At 39.0% G+C, this 18,603-nt stretch overlaps 1 protein-coding gene across 1 annotated transcript in view; it reads right to left on the bottom strand.

Annotated features, from left to right (window-relative positions):
* The window catches only part of RBMS3 (RNA binding motif single stranded interacting protein 3), an 809,235-nt gene that overhangs the window by 679,143 nt on the left and 111,489 nt on the right, over positions 1-18,603 (bottom strand). The window contains exon 2 of the mRNA XM_042474219.1: positions 2,008-2,181. Within this exon, the coding sequence (XP_042330153.1) occupies positions 2,008-2,133 (126 nt within the window). The 5' untranslated portion in view covers positions 2,134-2,181. The remainder of the gene's footprint in view (positions 1-2,007; positions 2,182-18,603) is intronic.

Below are 18,603 nucleotides of genomic sequence, written 5' to 3'. Positions count from 1 at the left end.
ACCCTGGAAAGCCCCTTACATTCTAAACAGGGAATATTGGATAAAGACTAGAAACTCTGAAGCAGAGGTCAGGCTGATGGATGCGCAAAACTTTGGTGATTTAGAAGGTCCCAACAACATTCCCAGTTCCTTCCAGTCCCACTCTCTCAATACATTCTGAGACTGGAGGGGGGTATTAGATATAAAGAGATGTGCCATATTTAGAAAAGGAACTAGTTACAGAATAATACCTACCACCCTGATGTTTGCACGATACAAAATAGCAGCCATTCTTCATTATCTGATCACATTCTCATTTATTTCAGAACCACTCAGTTATGCATAGTTGGGCCAATAGGTTGTATTTCTTAACATTTACAAGGCCTATTTTTTTTCCAGAGCCATTGCAATTTCTAACATTTCAGGGTGCATGTGTTTTTTCAACAGTGCTACTTTTTTATTTTTAGCATTCTTAGAAATACTGGAGAAATACTCCTCAGTTATAACTCTCGACAGTCTCAGTGATAAACTAAAATTAAACGAGTGCAGCATAAAACAACTTCTAATGGAGAAATGTGCTATATTCAGTGATACTATATTTAAAAGTGTTTTCAGATTTGCATAGTAACTATCTCTTTTACATTAATTTTCAAATGCATCATGTGTGATATTAAGCAAACCCTGTAGTAAAACATTTCATGGAAAATAAGATAGTAGTTCTAAATCAGTCCACAAATTCACAAACTGTCCAAAAGTTACTTCATATTGCTTGTAACAATATAAAATGTACACCATATATTCATTTTCCTAGGGACTTGGAACTGAGGCTACAAGTTTCTTTATGAAACACACTACAGAGTGCCTATGATTATTGATAAATGTTGATTTGCAGAAATAATTCACAAACATTAACTATGGGAAGAGCTGCAAAAGCAACACATTATCAGAAATACACCTCACAGATTTCTCCAGGAGGACTTCACATATATATCTTTATCCAGTCTCATTTTGTGTGTATAAAGCAACAATCCTAAATCAAACACCACAAAAGGACCTTGCATGTTGAGTGACATCACCACATATACAATATTTTCAAACTATTTTCACAAACTCATCAGCCAAGTCATCTCACATGAAGTGATCAAAGTGATGTTCTTACATATGGGAATCATCACTTGTAGCAGAAGATCATATTACAGCTGCCATGCTGTTGAAAACTCCTCCATGGTGAAGACTTACTTTGGCCAATGTCTGCCAATAATATAAGGGGGGATCACAATATTATCATAGCACATCATATGGTGGGCGTTCCTAAGCATTAAAAAGTGGATAGGGTAGAGAATTCACCTTGGAGATTAAGGTTCTTGTTGCATTGTTGAGGCTGGCATAATATCCTCTCCCATTCTTAGATTCATACCAAAATTAAAATAGATATTTCTTTAGCACTGTACTAAGCTTTTGGAAAATGGTCCAAACTGTGTTTATGGCAGTGACAATGGTTTGTTCACAGAAAGCCAGAAAGTGAAGGAAGCATTATGTACTCAACTCTTCTTCTACTGATTACCATTTGTTTGTGTATAAATATGAGAAGCAGCTCAGTACAGAGGTAAGTAATTGTGTTCTATACAGTGTATGCTGTGCAAATTGACTACAGTTGATGACAGAGGATAATAGGTTCTGCTGAAGAAGCATAATAATTAACTAAGGCTCTCCAGACTTTCAAGCTCAGTGAACAGTCATTTAACTACTGCATGTCTCAAAATTTACAGACTAGAATAGAAAACAATTAACCAGACTTTGCTATCACCTCCACCATCACTACCAGCACTACTTCTGCATCATAAACAGTGTCTTAACTTCACATAACTAAGTCCAGAGCTGTAATTTGCTATGAAGAGACCACAAATCCATCTATTCCAATTACACAATGAAAAAGCAAACTCTAGTAAAGTACACCCATTTTTCAAACCATAATGAGGTGCTTTTCTCTAGCTTGCTTAACAGAGTTCAATTAGCATGGTTACTCACCGCTGGATGTCCAGCACAGTAGGTATAGCTAGCGTGGGACTGGTAGTGCAAGCTTGTCCTTGGGAAAGTGTATGTGTTCCAAAGAGGTTGGCTGTTGTTCCACTGTGAACTAAACCCAGGGCTCATGGTAACTTGGTATTTGCTGTTTTGGTATGTTCTCACTGTGGAATTGGGCTATCAAGAAAGAAATAAAATACAGTATAAGGTAAAATACAAGTATTTGGGCTCTATATAACACACGGGTTGCATTTGTAAAAACATGCAATGCCTATCAGGGACAAAAAGCAAATATTTTAAAGTCAAGAGAAATAAAGAATCCAAGAACACTGCACTGTATAACTGTCATGGCCAGCCAAGAGGAGGATGAGGAGTAGGCCATGGCTCCTCAGGTGCAGGAGGTACCTGGGGCTATGCCAGGCCCCAGTTCTGCCCTGCCAGATTCCAGCTCTGCTCTCCTAGCCCCGGTGGTTGTGGCTCAGCCAGAGATTAGTTCTCTGTGGTCTCCTGCAGAGGAGTCTGAGATTCAGCAACCTAGTCTTGCCCCAGTGGAAGTACCAAGCTTGGGAGACTTAGAACAGCAAAGCCTGGAGATTCCTCCCTTTAGCCAAAGGAGGGCTGAAAGGGCGGGCTTGCGGCGTTCAAGAAGGCTTGCCAAGAAGCATGCTTCAGATAAGAAACAACTGTGATAAGGGAGTGTTCCTGTGATTTAAGGCAGCTGCAGAATGCTGTCCCTTTGCCAGAGTTTATCACAAGTCCTTGCTGTTTATGCTGTTGGCTGGCTCCTCTGTTCGTGTTTCTGGACCCTTGGCATCCTAGACCTGAGACTATTCTTGAACCTACAACCCTGGTACGGACTTGACTACCCAAACCTTCTGGCTTCCTTGACCTTGGACTGAATTGGCTTTCGAGACTTCTGTAATCCTGACTCCAGCTCTGAGAATAGGTGTGTAAACTGTCTGCTGGCTGTTTGGCTTTATTTCCTCCACTATGTCATCTCTATCAGTGTGTGTGTGTGTGGGTGTTGGCAACATTCCTGGACAATAACTCTATTCCAGTAGGATTGGAAAGCAACGTTACCCAACCTGATATGCTCCAGCTCCAGCACTCAGTGGAAGGAGCAAATTATAACCAATTAAATTATCAATTAGGTCAGAAATTTGCTAACAAAAACAGCCAACCTAATTACATTCTTTTTACAAACTGAAGCGATAAGTTGGGATTCCAGGTGATATTGGGTGGTAAAGTGGAGAACTATTAAAAGCCATTTAAAATATGTGCTTTCAAATGCATCATTTCTTATTTCCACTGGAATTCTACAATACGGTTTTCTACCCAATTTCAGTAGTGTGCTTTTGGTGTGGATCCATATATGGGTTCCAGAGCAAACAGAAACTCTCCTTAGAAATCAAAATGGCAAACCCAATGCTATCATACTTTGGACACATCATGAAACAACATGACTCATTAGAAAAGACAATAATGTTTATTAAATTGGAAGGCAGCAGGAAAAGAGGAAGACTGCATTATAGGTGGATAGTCTACCAGACCTGAGAAAGGCTGTTGATGAACGGTTATCTTGGAGGTCTCTCATTCATAAAATCGCCATAAGCCAAAGCTAACCTGACTGCAATTAACAACAAGAAACCATATATCCTGCAACCCAATGGATTCCCACTGCTATTTACATTGACTGATCAGATTGTAAACGTATAGAGGAATAAAGTAAATGTAGACAACCTCCCACATTTATACCTCACTTTTTTCCAACAAACATTCAAAGCAGCTTGAATAAACTAAAAGTTTTGGTTAGCCTCAATCATATTTTTAAGTTTAAGGAGATAAAGCTGTGCTAGCAAGCAAATACAATGTACAGTTAATGTTAAAGGCTTTCACACCTCTATGAGCATGCTTACTTCCTGCGATTCAGACGCCTTCCCCAGAGGAACAGAGGGTTTTTTTCCCTACCAAGCTTTTCCCACTATCTCAAAGAGAGCTGCTCTCTTTTGTCTCATGTCAGCGATTCCTGCAGTGTGATTTCTAAAGATTTAACTTACAACTCTTCAAACACAAAGTATACAAATGAACACTAAAGGCTACACTAAAGTCTCATTAGTTACCGTATATGACAAGTGGTTACTTTGTTCATTTTGAAGAGGGTTTTTTTAAGAGGGAACGCTGCCCTCTTACATAAAGGGGACTTTCCCCCCCTCAAATAAACCTTTTATAGGACTATGAATCTTGGCAAATCAAAGGAAAGGTTGTGGCTAGAAAAACATCACTGAAAAAAGGTTCCTTTCCCCCAAAGGAATGCAAAACAAATTCTCTTTTCTCTGGTCTATTATTTATCTTTCACATCACACTTCAAAAAATAAATCTCATTTTTCCCACTGGATTTGCATCACTGGCTTCTTAGTGGGTTTTACTGTAAGGGTTAGTATCAGAAGCAGGGATGTAAATGTACCCTTCTTTCATTAGCATATACAAGTTATGAAAAAATTAAAGATTGTTAAGTTTTCAGGCTATATTTGGATTTTAAAACTTTTTAGAACTGATTATGCTTTGACGTATTGAAAAAGAGCCTAAATCACAAAATCCTGAAACTAAAAAACATATACAAATGATTTGTGGTAGGAGTGAATGACAGAATAATGACGCAGTCAGGGCTTGTACTAGTGACTCCATATCTATTCTGCTTCCATGCTGAAACTTCTCCATGGTTCAAAAAGTCTACATGTGAGGCCTAGTGTGTTAAGATGGAATGGCTTCAAGGTACTATCACCACTACTTCTCTTTTCTTTCCATTCAAATGTGGAAACACCCTTACACAGCACCCTTTAGCTTCTTTCCTTACATTTCTGATTCTTCTTCAACCACAGCCATCAGGAAAAACAACAGCAGCCGTCACTGAGCTTCAAGACAGAGTGAAGATACGAACATGGGTTTCCCAGGTCCTCATCCTGCCCTTTAATCTCAAAACTATGTTCAGTGTCTATCAAATTATTTACTATAAATCATTTTCACCATTCTTGTTATCAGTTATACTATTTAAGGCTGCAGCCACACTGCAAAAATAATCCACTTTATTTTTACACCATTTTAACTGTCAATGCTCAATGCTATGGAATTCTGGGAACTATAGGTTTGTGAGACACTTCACTGTCAGAGAGCTGTGGTGCTACAACAAACTTCATTTCCCAGAATTGCATAGCATTGAGCCATGTCAGTTAAAGTGGTATCAAACTGGATTATGTCTGCAGTGCAGATGCAGTCTAAATTTTATTGTTCTTCTGTGTTCCTTCAAGTTGTTTCCAACTTATAGAAATGGGGTTTTCTGGGGCTGAAAATGTCAGTGGGTTTCCATGCATGGCTGAGCAAGGAATCAATGCCTGGTCTCCTGGGTCTTAGTCCAGTGCTCAAACCACTACACCACACTGGCTCTCATGATTAACTTTACCTGGGTTCTTAAAAGCATGATACAACTTTTTCTGATATATGACTCTTTCACACTACAGAACTGCAGCACTTTATACCACTATAACTGTCATGGCTCTGTCCTGTGAAATCATGGGGATTTTAGCTGCATGAGGTATTTAGGATTCTTGCAAGAGAGAGGTATAGTGTCTCACCAAAGTACAAATTCCAGGATTCTACAGGGATGCAGCACGAAGCCATGGCAGTTGAAGTGCCATCAAAATACTCTAATTCCATGAAAGGGACATATATCAGAGGACTGAAAACCATTTACCCTCAATCTTATTATAATTCAGTGTTAATTCACTGAGTTGTTTCTCAGCCCTATCCACCCACTGAACACTAATATTTGTAGAGCAAGTTTTAGCTTCAAAGCTGACAGACACTTAAACAGCTAGACTTTTGGGAAGAAGGAGAGTCGAGTTAGTCTGTTCAGTAAAAACAACAAAAATACTTGTATCACCTTAAAGTGTAACCAGTTTTATTTGGCATACACTTTTCTGGATGCCATCATTTTTTATCCATTGAATCTGGTGAAGGGAGCTAGAATCCACAAACACTGATGCCATAGAAAACATGATAGTCTTTAAGGAGCCATGAGACACTTTGTTGACAAGGAGGTTTCAGATTTCAGTCTTACATTTACTGTATCTGCAGTGTCACTTAGAAGCTCTGAATAGAATCTTGTCCTTTCCAATACCCAAAAAATTACTGATCACTGACTATACAATAACTGGAAAGGATCCATCAAATTAACTTGCCATCATCCAGTAGTCTTTTGATGCAGCTGCTGAAAACCTTAATTGACTACTCCAAATAATTATGTTTCTTGCCAGAAGGTTTCAAGTTCTTCAAACTTGATTCATTGCTCCCTCCACTTTTTTTTTACAGCTGACATATTAATGAGAAAGGTCAAAACTTGGTTCTAAGTTCCAGTCTTGCATCAGACTTCAAAAGACATTTGGGCTGCGTAAATGACTTCCAAAGTTTAGTCCTTGCTGTCTCGGCTTCTAAGCCTTTAAAATGAACTTCTCAGAAGCATGAGTGGGCTGGGGAAATGACATCAATTTGAGACTCTCCAATCCCTGGATTATTATTATTAAAAGCATTCTGCCTTTGGCTACATCTTCTGTAGTTCTGTAAAAAGGAGAATTGTGCCTGGAGATTCTTATTAGGGATATTTCTCTTCAACCACCAGCATATTCTCTTTTGAGTCCCAGAGGATTACAGGATGTGACAAAAGCCACTGCCAGAATGGATGCCATTCCTTTAGGTGCCGCTGGCTGAGTTATAAAATGCCCTACCTTGAAACATGCCACAGCTGAGATTATAGACCTAATCCACAAATGACTAGAATGATAAAGTAAGATTAGCCCCGAGATACTAGAGACTTCCTTGAACCGCAAGATGAGGAGGGTTAAACAGACAGAAAAGTCTGAATATCATGATGAACTTGCTGATGAGCAGAAACAGAAGTTTTGCTAACCATAAAAAAGAGGGCAGCAAAACAAAAAGTTTAAAATGAAACCGAGCTACAAAGTCAGTTCATCTTGTCTTACTTCCTCTAGGAAGTGCTTGGTATTTTATTATCTTTCCAGGGGCCTAAACAGTCCTAAATAGTCTTAGGTCCAGAGGATGGGATGGCCACGACACTACATTGTTTGCATGTAACTCTGCATTAAAAATAAGGAACAGAAGTCCTGATAAACAGTTGGTACCTGCACAGCAGTCTCAACTGACACACAAATCAAGTACTATATTATGATGCATTGTAAATTATAGCAACTACACATATAAATAGCATAGGCACTATTTTGGGGACATATTTCCTAGCTTAGGGTTCTATAGAACTAACAATCATACTAAAAGAATAATAAAAATAATGACCATATATGCCTTAAATAACTTTAAAGGAGACGATGAAGACACTGAGATAGTTTGAGATTTTTCCATACCTTGGCTGAGTCATTAATCAAAATGGAGACCACAGTTAAGAAATCAGAAGAAGACTAAGGCCCATTACAAACGGGCGTAAAGTACAAACGGGTGTAAAGTACTAGGGTTAGGCAAAGTGCGTGCCTTACACATGCACCTAACCCCAATACGTCCCCAGGACGTTCAAAATGGCAGCACCCATTCCACACGGGGGCCGCCATTATGATGTCACGAACGCGCCGCTTCCAAACGGGGTGGCGCGGACATGACGTCTTTGCACCGCAGGAGCGTGCATAGAGCGCCCTTTCCGCAACGCACGAAGGAGCTCCAAAACGGAGCTCCTTCCATGGTTTGCGTCGCTGGCGCAGCCTTTAGATGGCTGCGCCAGAGATGCAAACGAGAAGGGGGCCGAGCGGCCCCTTTCTCCTCCTCCCCGCCGCCGTCGGGTGTCCTTGGGGCATGAAGCCCCAAGGATACCCCTTTCCAGGCCGCAGGGAAGTGGCCTTTTGCCCCTTCCCCGCAGCCTGGAAAGCGACAGATCAGGGCCTAGGAGGCTGCCGTTCTGGCAGCTGAGGCCCCAATCCAGTGGGGAAAGGAGCGCCTATAGGCCGCCCCAAATGACTGGTCTGTAACACGCCTCAGACTTTGAAGGGCAGCTATGAAGAAATTAGATAAGTTCCTAAAGTGTAAAGATATATCACTGAATAGTAAATGGTCCATGTCATCATATTCCCCATCACCAAGTATGGCTGTGAGAGCTGGACAGTGAAGAAGGCTGACAGAAGGAGAATCAATTCATTTGATATGTGGTGTTGGAGAAGAGTCCTGAGGATACCATGGATGGCCTACAAAGCAAATAAATGGATCAGGCCTGAACTATCACTGGAAACCAAGATTATTAAATTGAGGCTGTTGTACTTTGGCCATATCATAAGAAGACATGGCTGACTAGGAAAAATGGTAATGCTTGGTAAGATGGAAGGCAGTAGGAAAAGAGGAAGACTACATTCCATATGGATAGACTCAATCAAGGAATCTACTGTCCTGAGTCTGCAAGATCTGAGCAGGATTGCTGAGGATAGGTAACTTGGAGAACTCTCATTCATAGGGTTGTCATAAATAGAGGTTGACTTGACAATCACCACCAGAAGAACAACTAACAATCACCACGAGAACAACAGATATTTAGAGAAAGTCCTAGACTACCTAGTCTTGTAACACCAGGATTTTTTCTACCCTAAACCATTGCAGTGGGCTGCAAGTGATAAACTATCAGGATGAAAACTATTCGGAGAAGCTACTGTGCTACTGATTTTACCATGCTCTATGTTACAAAATGGCTTTATTGATAATAAAAGTGTCACCTGAGCAGGCCATCAAGAGGTGAGGGGGAATCGGTTTAGTGGAAAGCAAATTAAAAATATAAAATATAAAAAATACAAAATATGAACCAGTAATCTCTACAAAAACAATGAACACTGAAGTCCTACCCACATTCATTGAAAGTAATTCCCGTCAAAGGATTTATTTTTAAATAAACAAGGTTAGGATTAGACTCCAAAATATAACAGGAAATGTGCATTAAAGCTCAAATCTCCTCTAAGTTTTAATTTATCAAAATGTGATGCTTTGAAAATAAGCACATTGTTCATGTCCTTTTTTGTTTGAGAAACAAACCAAAATTGGATAACTTACAAAGAACTACTGTATAATATAGAGGAAAATAAAATAGATATGAAAACAAGACAAGATTTACAAAAGCAGAACAGGACAGTTCATTGCATGAATTATAGGTACAGTCAGCCCTTCTTATACACTGATTTGTTATACACGGATTCAAGCATACACAGTTTGAAAATGTTCTAAAAAAGTATAAATTTCAATGATCAAACCTTGATTTTCCATTTTTTATATGGGACACCGTTTTGCTCTACCATTATATTTAATGGGACTTGAGCATACATGGATTTTGTTATACACGGGGGATCTTGGAACCAAACACCAGCGTATAACAAGGGTCCACTGTAATTTAATGAAAATTTTAAAGAAGATCTTAAGACAACAGACAATATGTTAAAATGGGCAATATTGTTGGGGCACAATATAGAGCCAGAAAAATGGGAAACAGCAAGAAAAAAAACACTGATAAATTTACAGCTTCACAAAGTTTTAAAAAACACTCTTTTAAAATAGCCAATTTCTGGTACCTTATCCCACTTAGATTAGACAAAATGTACAAATTAAATAATAACAGATGTTGAAGATGTAAAAAAGAAAAAGGTTACCTAAAACACACGTGGTGAAACTGTAAAATATTTTTTTAATTGGTTAAAAATACACAAGAATATAAAAGAAATACCGAAGACTGATTATGAGCTAAACCCAGAACTGTATTAACTTAATATAATATCAGTGCTGGGAAAGACAGAAGAAAACAAATATTGGAAAATTATTCTATATTAATAATGGCAGCAAGAATCTTGGTAGCAAAAAAACTGGAATAAGGATAAAGCCCCAAGGACTAGAAAATGAAAATCTATGAAATGAAGGAACTGGATAGAGTAACAACAATCTTAAATGATAAGAATATGGACAAATGGGGAAAAGAATGGAAATCTTTGATAGAAAAAACAAAGAAAATAGGAAAAGTTTTGGGAAAAACAACATTCTATCTAAAATAAATTAATGAAGAAAAGGAAGGGAAGTGAAACTTTAGAGAGAAGGTAATGAAAGAAAAATAGGCAGAGTTTAAGGTTTTTGTTTAGGAGCATTGTTTTCATATTATTATTATGGAATCATTTATCTAAAAATGACTAATAATTACTGAATATTTGAAATATGGAAATTATTTATTTGAAAAATAATGCTAAAAAGAGGCGAAGAAAAGAAAAAAGAAAGGAAGTAATTCAACTTTTGAAGAAGGAGAACAGGAATTCGGCAAGAAGTTAAGTTGAAAGGAATAAGAAGACCAACAAGCGGATAAGAAAACGAAGAAAGAAACATAGAATATTTCTTTTTACACAAATGTATTTTATTATCAGTGTATAGATTATACATAGAAATAAAAATTAGATTTTAAAAAATGCCATGCTTTGAAAATAAGCATATTGTTCATGTCCTTTTTTGTATAAAAAATTACAAGACTTTGGCAAGGTCATAACAGTAAGATAAAACAGATTGTTTCTAGGAAGCAAATGACTATTCCTGATTCATATCAAATTTGAAGTACCCTCTTGTTTGCTGAACTACTGGCTATAGATGTCCAAAATAAAGCATAGGAAACATTACGACTCTGGATATTTTAGACTAAAATTTCCACAAATCCTACCACCATCCAAGGTGGGTGAGAATGATGAGATCGGGAACAAAACAACTGAAGGGTCACAGAACCACGGTATGAACGATCGCACAAAGGTGAAGTAACTTTTCTGAAAGCAAAACTGATGGGCACATCATGCAACATATCCCAGCATGTGGTGTTTCTTCTTTCCCAGGCGTCCATCAAATGGGAGCAAGTTCTTCCTCAAGTCATTTTAAAATAGGCAAGAAAGGCTCTTGTTTGCAAATATTCCCAGACAAAAAAAGATGTAATCCAGTAGTGCATACACTCAATTTATGCACACATCCTTTCTCTATCTTTCAAAAATTCCTTGCACAAAATTCCCAAACTGCATTTTATAATCCCCTGGAATAGTAGTAGTAGTAGTTTTTGATGATGTTTAAGGGTTGCCAGCAGTTGAAAGGTCAACTGGTATTCCGTCTCCAGTATTTTCTTCTCTGATTCTCTTCACACACTCAAGCTTTAAGCCCTGAGACTCACATGTCCCCCAAGACCCCTGAGGAAAAAAGGGTCAAACCACATGGTGACAGATTTTTAAAAAGAAGCAGCAGGCTGTACCAGTTGCTCAGTGCAGATAGCAGAAAGATTGCTGAATGGAAGATTTTGAGCTCTTGCCAGGTATACCCTGTGAAGGGAATTTGAAAATAAAGTTTTCAATTACAGACAGCACTACCAAGCCTTTGGCAGAAAAGCTGTGACACAAGCAATTAGGGAATCCAATATAACAGACAGTCCTAATAGTTGAGATAAGCTAGCTAAAGATATTTCCTTGAATGCTCACTTGAGTGCCATTTCCCAAGTATTCACTCTATGCCTCTTTTATCTTGAGAGGTTCCAACAGGCATACACAAGTATACACACAAACACAAAGGCCGCAAACTAGAATATCTGTCGCATAGAACATTTCTGTAGGAAATCCCTCATAACTGCTTGCCATCTCACACGAGGTGACAACACAAATTCTTTATGAGTTCAAATTTAATCTGTTTACTTCTTTATAGGATTTCTGTGGTGCTTCTCATCCTAAATATTCCAGACTGGTTTGTAATAAAAACAGGATGACATTAGGTAAAACTAGAACAAAAAACGTAGAAACTGAAGAGCATTAAAGGGGGCATTGAGATACAAAAAAAGAAAGAAGGAAAAGAAGAAAAGAAAAAAGAAAAAGAAACTGGAAATGCAACATATTTTTGAAGGTCTGATAAAAATGGAAAGTTGTTCAAATTGGTTTTCTCAAAGCATATCAAAAGTGTTTCCAAATGAGTTAATGCATACAAAACAAAGCAGGCAAATTTGCTGGTGAGTCCAGGAATTAATTCTCTACCTGAGATATCCATGGCACTGTTTCCCAAAATGGAGGGGGTCCCAGGAGGCCACCCACAAATTAATATATTTTAGGGGGATTCCAGTAACTCAAATAAAACTATATTTTGGCTGGGGCAACAGTGGCCTTGGGACCAACCCAATTTATGCCAGGTCCAGATCACACAGAACTCCAGAAGCAAATCCAAGTAGGTTATTGTATTTTTATTAAGGAAATATTCAACACATAAAACATACACAGTCCCCCCCTCTCTCTCACACACACAGCCACTTGGAAACATGGGGTGCAGTTGGCTACTGAGGAAATCGACATATAAACAGGCAGCATGGATGCCTGCTTGTAAACAGACCCAGGGAACTGCTATTCTAGCACCAACCTTTATATACAAAATCCTGTCTTGTGGGCAGAAATCAAAGAATGAAAGGATTAGATTCTTGTTAAATGGGTTTCCAGGAGGAAAAGAATGGCCAAGAGCTGCAATAAATGGTCAGGTGGTGTGAATACCTCAGAAAAAGGGATTTGCATTTCTTCCAGGGATGTTCCTGTTCTATGTATGCACAAGCACTCACCTTCTCAGGCCATAGTCCACTGTAGCCCTCTAAAGACAACAGGGATTATACTAGTACCTTGGGAGATCTCATCATGGTGGTTGCCTCCCTTGCTAGTGCTAACCATTTTCCAAGTATGAATTAGTCAGGCTTCTACAGCAGGGCCATTCTTAGGTCACTCTCCCCAGAGTCCCTTTTAATATTAACTTGATATCAAATATAACAGGTGATTGAGGGTCTGATGTTGGAGTAACAGCACCATAGATAGCCCTGATGCCAAAACATGGTAGGGAAGAAAAGACATTGACTAGTTGTATTTTTAATTTTTTGCCAAAACAATGGGGTGGGGGGTAATAGAAAGAAAGAAAGAAAGAAAGAAAGAAAGAAAGAAAGAAAGAAAGAAAGAAAAGTATACCATGTTTCCCCAACTGTTTCTTCATTCTGTTAGTTTTATTTGACATTTAACTTTCAGGCAAGACTGAGTTCTAAATTCTACTATGCCAATTGCCTAAACTGATAACTTCCATGTTTAGTGATTTCCTGTTTGGCTGCAATAAACATTAAACTCTTTTTAGATTAAGCAACACTGTTTAAAAGGCCCAAACTGATTGGCAACATTATTAATTTCATTCCCTCCTTGCCTTTTGATACCACCAACCATGGTATCTTCTGGGGCACCAGTCAACGTTGGGCTTGGGAGACCCAGTATTGCAATGTCTCTGGTACTTTATGAATGGGTGGTCACTGGTGACAGTGCTGGGGGATTTCTATTTTGTCCTATGACCTTTGGCATGCAAGAAATGGCAGGGTTTGATCTTGTAACGGGCCCTACTTAACACCCACTGGAGGAACACATTCACAGGTAGTGTCAGCAACATTCTTTGCCTTGGTTTTTCACCTATATATCTTCAGGGAGACTATAAAACATCTGAACAAGTGTCTGGAGGGATGGATGCAGTCAATCAGGCTGAAGCTTAATCAAAGCAAAAGAGAGATGCTGTAGCCAGATACATGAAGGGGCAAAACAGACACAAAGGGGTGGCTTTAAGCTGTTATTTCCAAAAGTGAATTAGGGCTGCAGCAACTGCATGCCGCAGCCCCAGTCCACCTTTTTGCCAGTTGAAAAAAAAAGTGGCAAACAGCCACCCCTTTTTGCACTAGCAAAAAGCCACCTTTTCCTCCCTGTTGCAGCTAGGTGCTCCAGCAGCATGTGCCATTTAAACACCATGCTGCCACAATAAAATAATAAAAATAATAATAAAGGTTTATTTATATACCGCCCTTCGAAACATCAGGGCGGTGTACAACAGTGAAAATAACAATACATATCTCAATACAGTACATATTAATACATATTAATACAATGCCTGGAAGCCGGCCCATGTCCAGGCAATGGACTTGAAACTGGCTTCTGGGTGGCCTGGGGGGGGGGGTCGTCTGCCTGTTTGTTTCACACCTTAATTATCTGGGTCAAAGAATGAAATCAGTTCTATCTGAGGTTGCACTCTTCCTGAAGGACCAAATATTACATTTGGGGCTTGTTTTAGACACATCACTACCTGTGAAAACACAGACAGATGGTGGGCATTAACCATTAGATTGATGTATCAGTTTAGGCTAACGCAACACTGCCAAACTACCTATAGAAATTGGTTCTAGCATCAGTCTTGTGTGTTTTAGATTTCTATATACAGTTGCCCTAGAAGATGATACTTCAAATGGTTCAGCTAGTACAAAAGCTCACCAATGATGTGCTGGGGGGGGGGCACATCACACTGATTACTATGTTCTTTTTTCATTTCTACCATGGGTTCACTGTGGCCTCACATGCTAAAACCTGGCCTAAGGTGAAAAAAACAGATGTTATGTCTACTGCAGATTTTGCAAAGGACTAGAAAAGCTAGAGTGAACCATAGTGCCATCTTTAATTTTAATACTATATATTTTATTACTTTAAATCCCAGAGAATTAATTTTCACTCCCATAATATTTTTACTAACAACACTTTAACTGAGGAAATCCACAAATCCAAACAGGATTTATGTCAACAGGAAAAAAAAAACATTGATCCTTGCAGCCTTGCAGTGCTTAAAGTCACAGGACTCTCCCCATCTTGCTTCATTTCCTCCTCCAGCTCCTTTGCTATAAACAATTGTATGGTGAAACTAGTATATCAAACTCATGCCTTACCTAGTACATGCTTGAAAACATTTTCCAAGCTATTTTCTTACAGTCTCTTGCAATCTCTCTGCAACTTGAAGCACTGAATTTTATGCGAGGATTTGGCAGAGTGAATGAGCTGCAAGTAGAGATGTGGTACTGGTTGGGTGGAGTAAATACAAGCTTTTCTCCTTCACTGTGGCTATCACCACCCCACTCTCAAAACACTGGAGTCATTCCTAATGTAAAAGAAATGGCTGTCATTTATTCCAGCAAGAAAAGCAAGATGTTTTCACATGGAACACTGCTGTGGTAGTGAAAATGGTCATATGGTTGGTAGGTAGACACTAGGCAGCCTGTCATCTATTGCCCCATACATTTCATCTCTCTCTGTGCTTCTTCTTCATTCATAATTATGGGTACTTTGTGGAGCCATCATTATGCATTTATTTTGCCTTCCAATGTATACATATATACATTCAGAAATTTTAATTTATTTGGCTGTCTGTCCCATCAACCAATTTCTTTCTCTTTTCAAACATTTCAGATGTATCAACCAAGCCACAGCAGCCTCCACATGTGTGGACCTGCAGCAAGAAGAGTGCAAAGGGTGGTTGCTTTGGGGGAGAAGAGTAGCCTATATTCTGCATGAAACTTTCACATGCACTGAGAAACATATAGCGGCTTTTGGTTGATACTATGTCAGAGGGGTGGTAAATCCACTCTGGGTTTTAGTCCAGACTATAAGGCATCTGTTCATGGGGCTGGATACTATCTCTGAAATGGGTTCAGGTGAATACATTTTGCTGACAAGTGAGGAAGCAGACAAAACTCGCTGCAAACTCACCCAAGTCAAGGTACAACAAAGCACCTATGACTAGTAATATTATCTTGGCACATGAAGCTGAAAATCCAACAAGTAGCTCTTTTCATTTCAACAAGTAATGTATAAGAACAAATTAGTGTATATGTAACTATTTGCTCTTCAAAATTAGTATATCCAAAATACCACCACTTTATCCTAGTATGGCAACCTACTTTTCCAATGCAGATATCATGGGTTACATAGTTTGATCAAAATATGAACCTTCCAAGAACTCAGACTCAAGAGATTCAATTAATATGGCCAAGAAGAGAGAGTGAACAAGGGAAAATGAGTCTCACTAAGGTTTTATTTTGAAATATGAATCAACACTTCAAAATGGCCCTTGTTACTATTTAACTTTGCCCTTTCCATCATCATCCTTCATATGAGAAATGAGAAGTCTTGAGGCAACTTCTTGTTCACATGGAGATAGTCCACATGTTCCATGTAAACAGGAACTGCTTTTCAGCCTTGCCACATTCCATATGGGGAAAGGTGATGGAGGTGACAGAGATAGGAATTTTCCTCTTTTTGCATTGATTCACAATGCACCACCAAGTCACAAAGCTAGAGTTTGGGAGTTAAGGAATACTTTTGACATCCTTTCTGGTCCAGTCCATTGCTCTTCCCTGTCACATAAACTCTCCTGTTCTGATTGCTGTTGTTGTTTTGTCAAAGAGAAGGAAGACGGTATGTACATTCAAAACAGAATTCAACAAAATCCAAAATACACATTACAGTGCAAAATATATTACACAAGTATTTGAAGTGCACTGGCTTCTTCATCAGGTTTGCTAAAAATCATACAGGAGAAGAAAAATGAGAGTGTCAGATACAAGTGTGCATGCCTGCAGGCACACGCACACACATAGACTGAATCAGAATACCTCTTTTGAAGTCAGCACTGCCATACAACAGAGTGAAACTTTTAAATGGCTTGACAGATAGGAAGTGGGGATAAATGAATGCAATAAATAGTGTCTGAATAGTATTAGGGCATTGGCTTTGGCAGTGAAGCGTGGTGCCCTTTCAGTTCTACTCCAGGCAGCAAAAAGCCTGGGGACAACAATGGCTCCTTTCCCGATCTTTTTTGCCCTTTGGCGAATGGGAATTCTTAAGCAGGATGGGGAAGGGAAGCAGTTGTGCCTCACCTATCCACAAGTGGTAAAGTTCTTAGTAGAAGGACTGCTATTCTCTTTTTTCATCAGCAATGCATCTATAATGCCATATATGTGATACAGGCATTTAGTAAGTTTGTTCAACATAACACCATTCACTGTAAATATATTGTTCATTGTTATTGTGTGCCTTTAAGTCATTTCCAATTTATGGGAACCCTAAGGTGAACCTAGCATGGGGTTTTCTTGGCAAGTTTCTTCAAAGGGGGTTTTCTATTGCCATCCTCTGAGTCTGAGAGTGTGTGACTTGCCTAGGGTCACCCAGTGGGTTTCCATGGCCAAGCTGGGATTCGAACCCTGGTCTCCTGAGTCCTAGTCCAGTGGTCAAACCACTACACCACACATATCTCTGGGCAATTCAAGATAAAAGCATTTTAATTTAATGCAAATATTGCACTTCCACTCCCCCCCCCAGTTCCATATATTTCACAAACAAGTCCAAGGTAAAATAAATAAATAAATAAAAGACAGTTTTGCTTTGTCTCACTGCTGAATTATTTACAGCTCAAGTGCTTTTCACTATGAATATGTGATTTGCAAATTCTGGTGAATTTGTATCAAATATGGACTGGAACAAAACTTTTCTCCATTTGCACAAGATAAATGACTTAGGCTGAGCTATTCAATATGGAGAGGACTTGTTGCATCTATCTGGAAGATTAATAACAAAAATGAGGAATCTCTCTGAAAAAGGGAAAACAAAGGGGGAAAAAGAGAGGTGGTAACATTTGAATCAACAGAGATTCAAGTCCAGACTTTTATGAATTAAGGGCCTATACAGACTGGCACTTTGTGCCAGCTTGTGGGTGGAGCCAAGCCCTAACCCCACCCCCAGGATGCCATTTTGGTGCATGCTGGTCTACATGGCATGCATCATCATGGCACAACTCTGGCATTGCATCTACATGATGCAGCACCAAAGGGGCATCATAAAGCCCCACTGCCGTGTGGCACCTCTTGGAGAGTGCAAAGAGGAGCTGCTTTTTGTGGCTCCTTTTTGTGCTCTCTGGAGGCCAGATCAGGGCCACGGTGTGCAGTTGCCATGGCCCCAATTTAGCCAGTAAATAGGTAGCTATATGGCACCCATCTGTACAGCCCCTAACTCCTCTAATTCCTGGGGCTGGATAGATGAATCTGCTAATTTCCATTTCTCCACATTGCAGCTGGTTAAAACTCCAAGTTCTGTTCATTCTCAATAGGGAAAAATCTGCATATTCTGGCAGACTCTTAGCATGCTGAAATGAAATTCTTTATATTCCTATTCTGATAATAATACCTATTAATTTTCCTAACCATTGTATTGCCAGTCTTTTGGCATTAGAGGGCAATGTCTGCTGGAAGGATTGACCAAACTGTCATAAAAGTATTCCTGCTTGAGAAATTATCAGTAATGTGAACTTACATGTTCTTCCCAGGCTATAATAATCAATGTTTACACAAATTATACCCATTCTTATTTAGAGAGATTGAAATGTCTGCTGTATCTTCACTAATCTCAGTTGTTTATAAAGGGATTAGAGAGATTGTAGAGATGAGTGAGTTAAAAAAAATGCTAAGCTCTTCTTGAATTTGTTTCCAACATTAAAGGTATTCAGAACAATTGGCTATACTGACTTGGGATATTTTAAGTCATCAGTATCCTGCAGAGGAGAAAAATTATGCAAGGCATTCATTAAAAGACTATAAAATTGGATGAAGCTGCATTAGAATCTCATTCCTAGTTATCTACTTTTCATGCACAAAACTAGTGTTTTAAATCTGCAGTATACATCATT

This window comes from Sceloporus undulatus, chromosome 6, assembly GCF_019175285.1.
Source record: "Sceloporus undulatus isolate JIND9_A2432 ecotype Alabama chromosome 6, SceUnd_v1.1, whole genome shotgun sequence".
Lineage (NCBI taxonomy): Eukaryota > Metazoa > Chordata > Lepidosauria > Squamata > Phrynosomatidae > Sceloporus > Sceloporus undulatus.
Note: the sequence above shows the minus strand (reverse complement) of the source record. Positions and strands in the feature narration are given on the sequence as shown.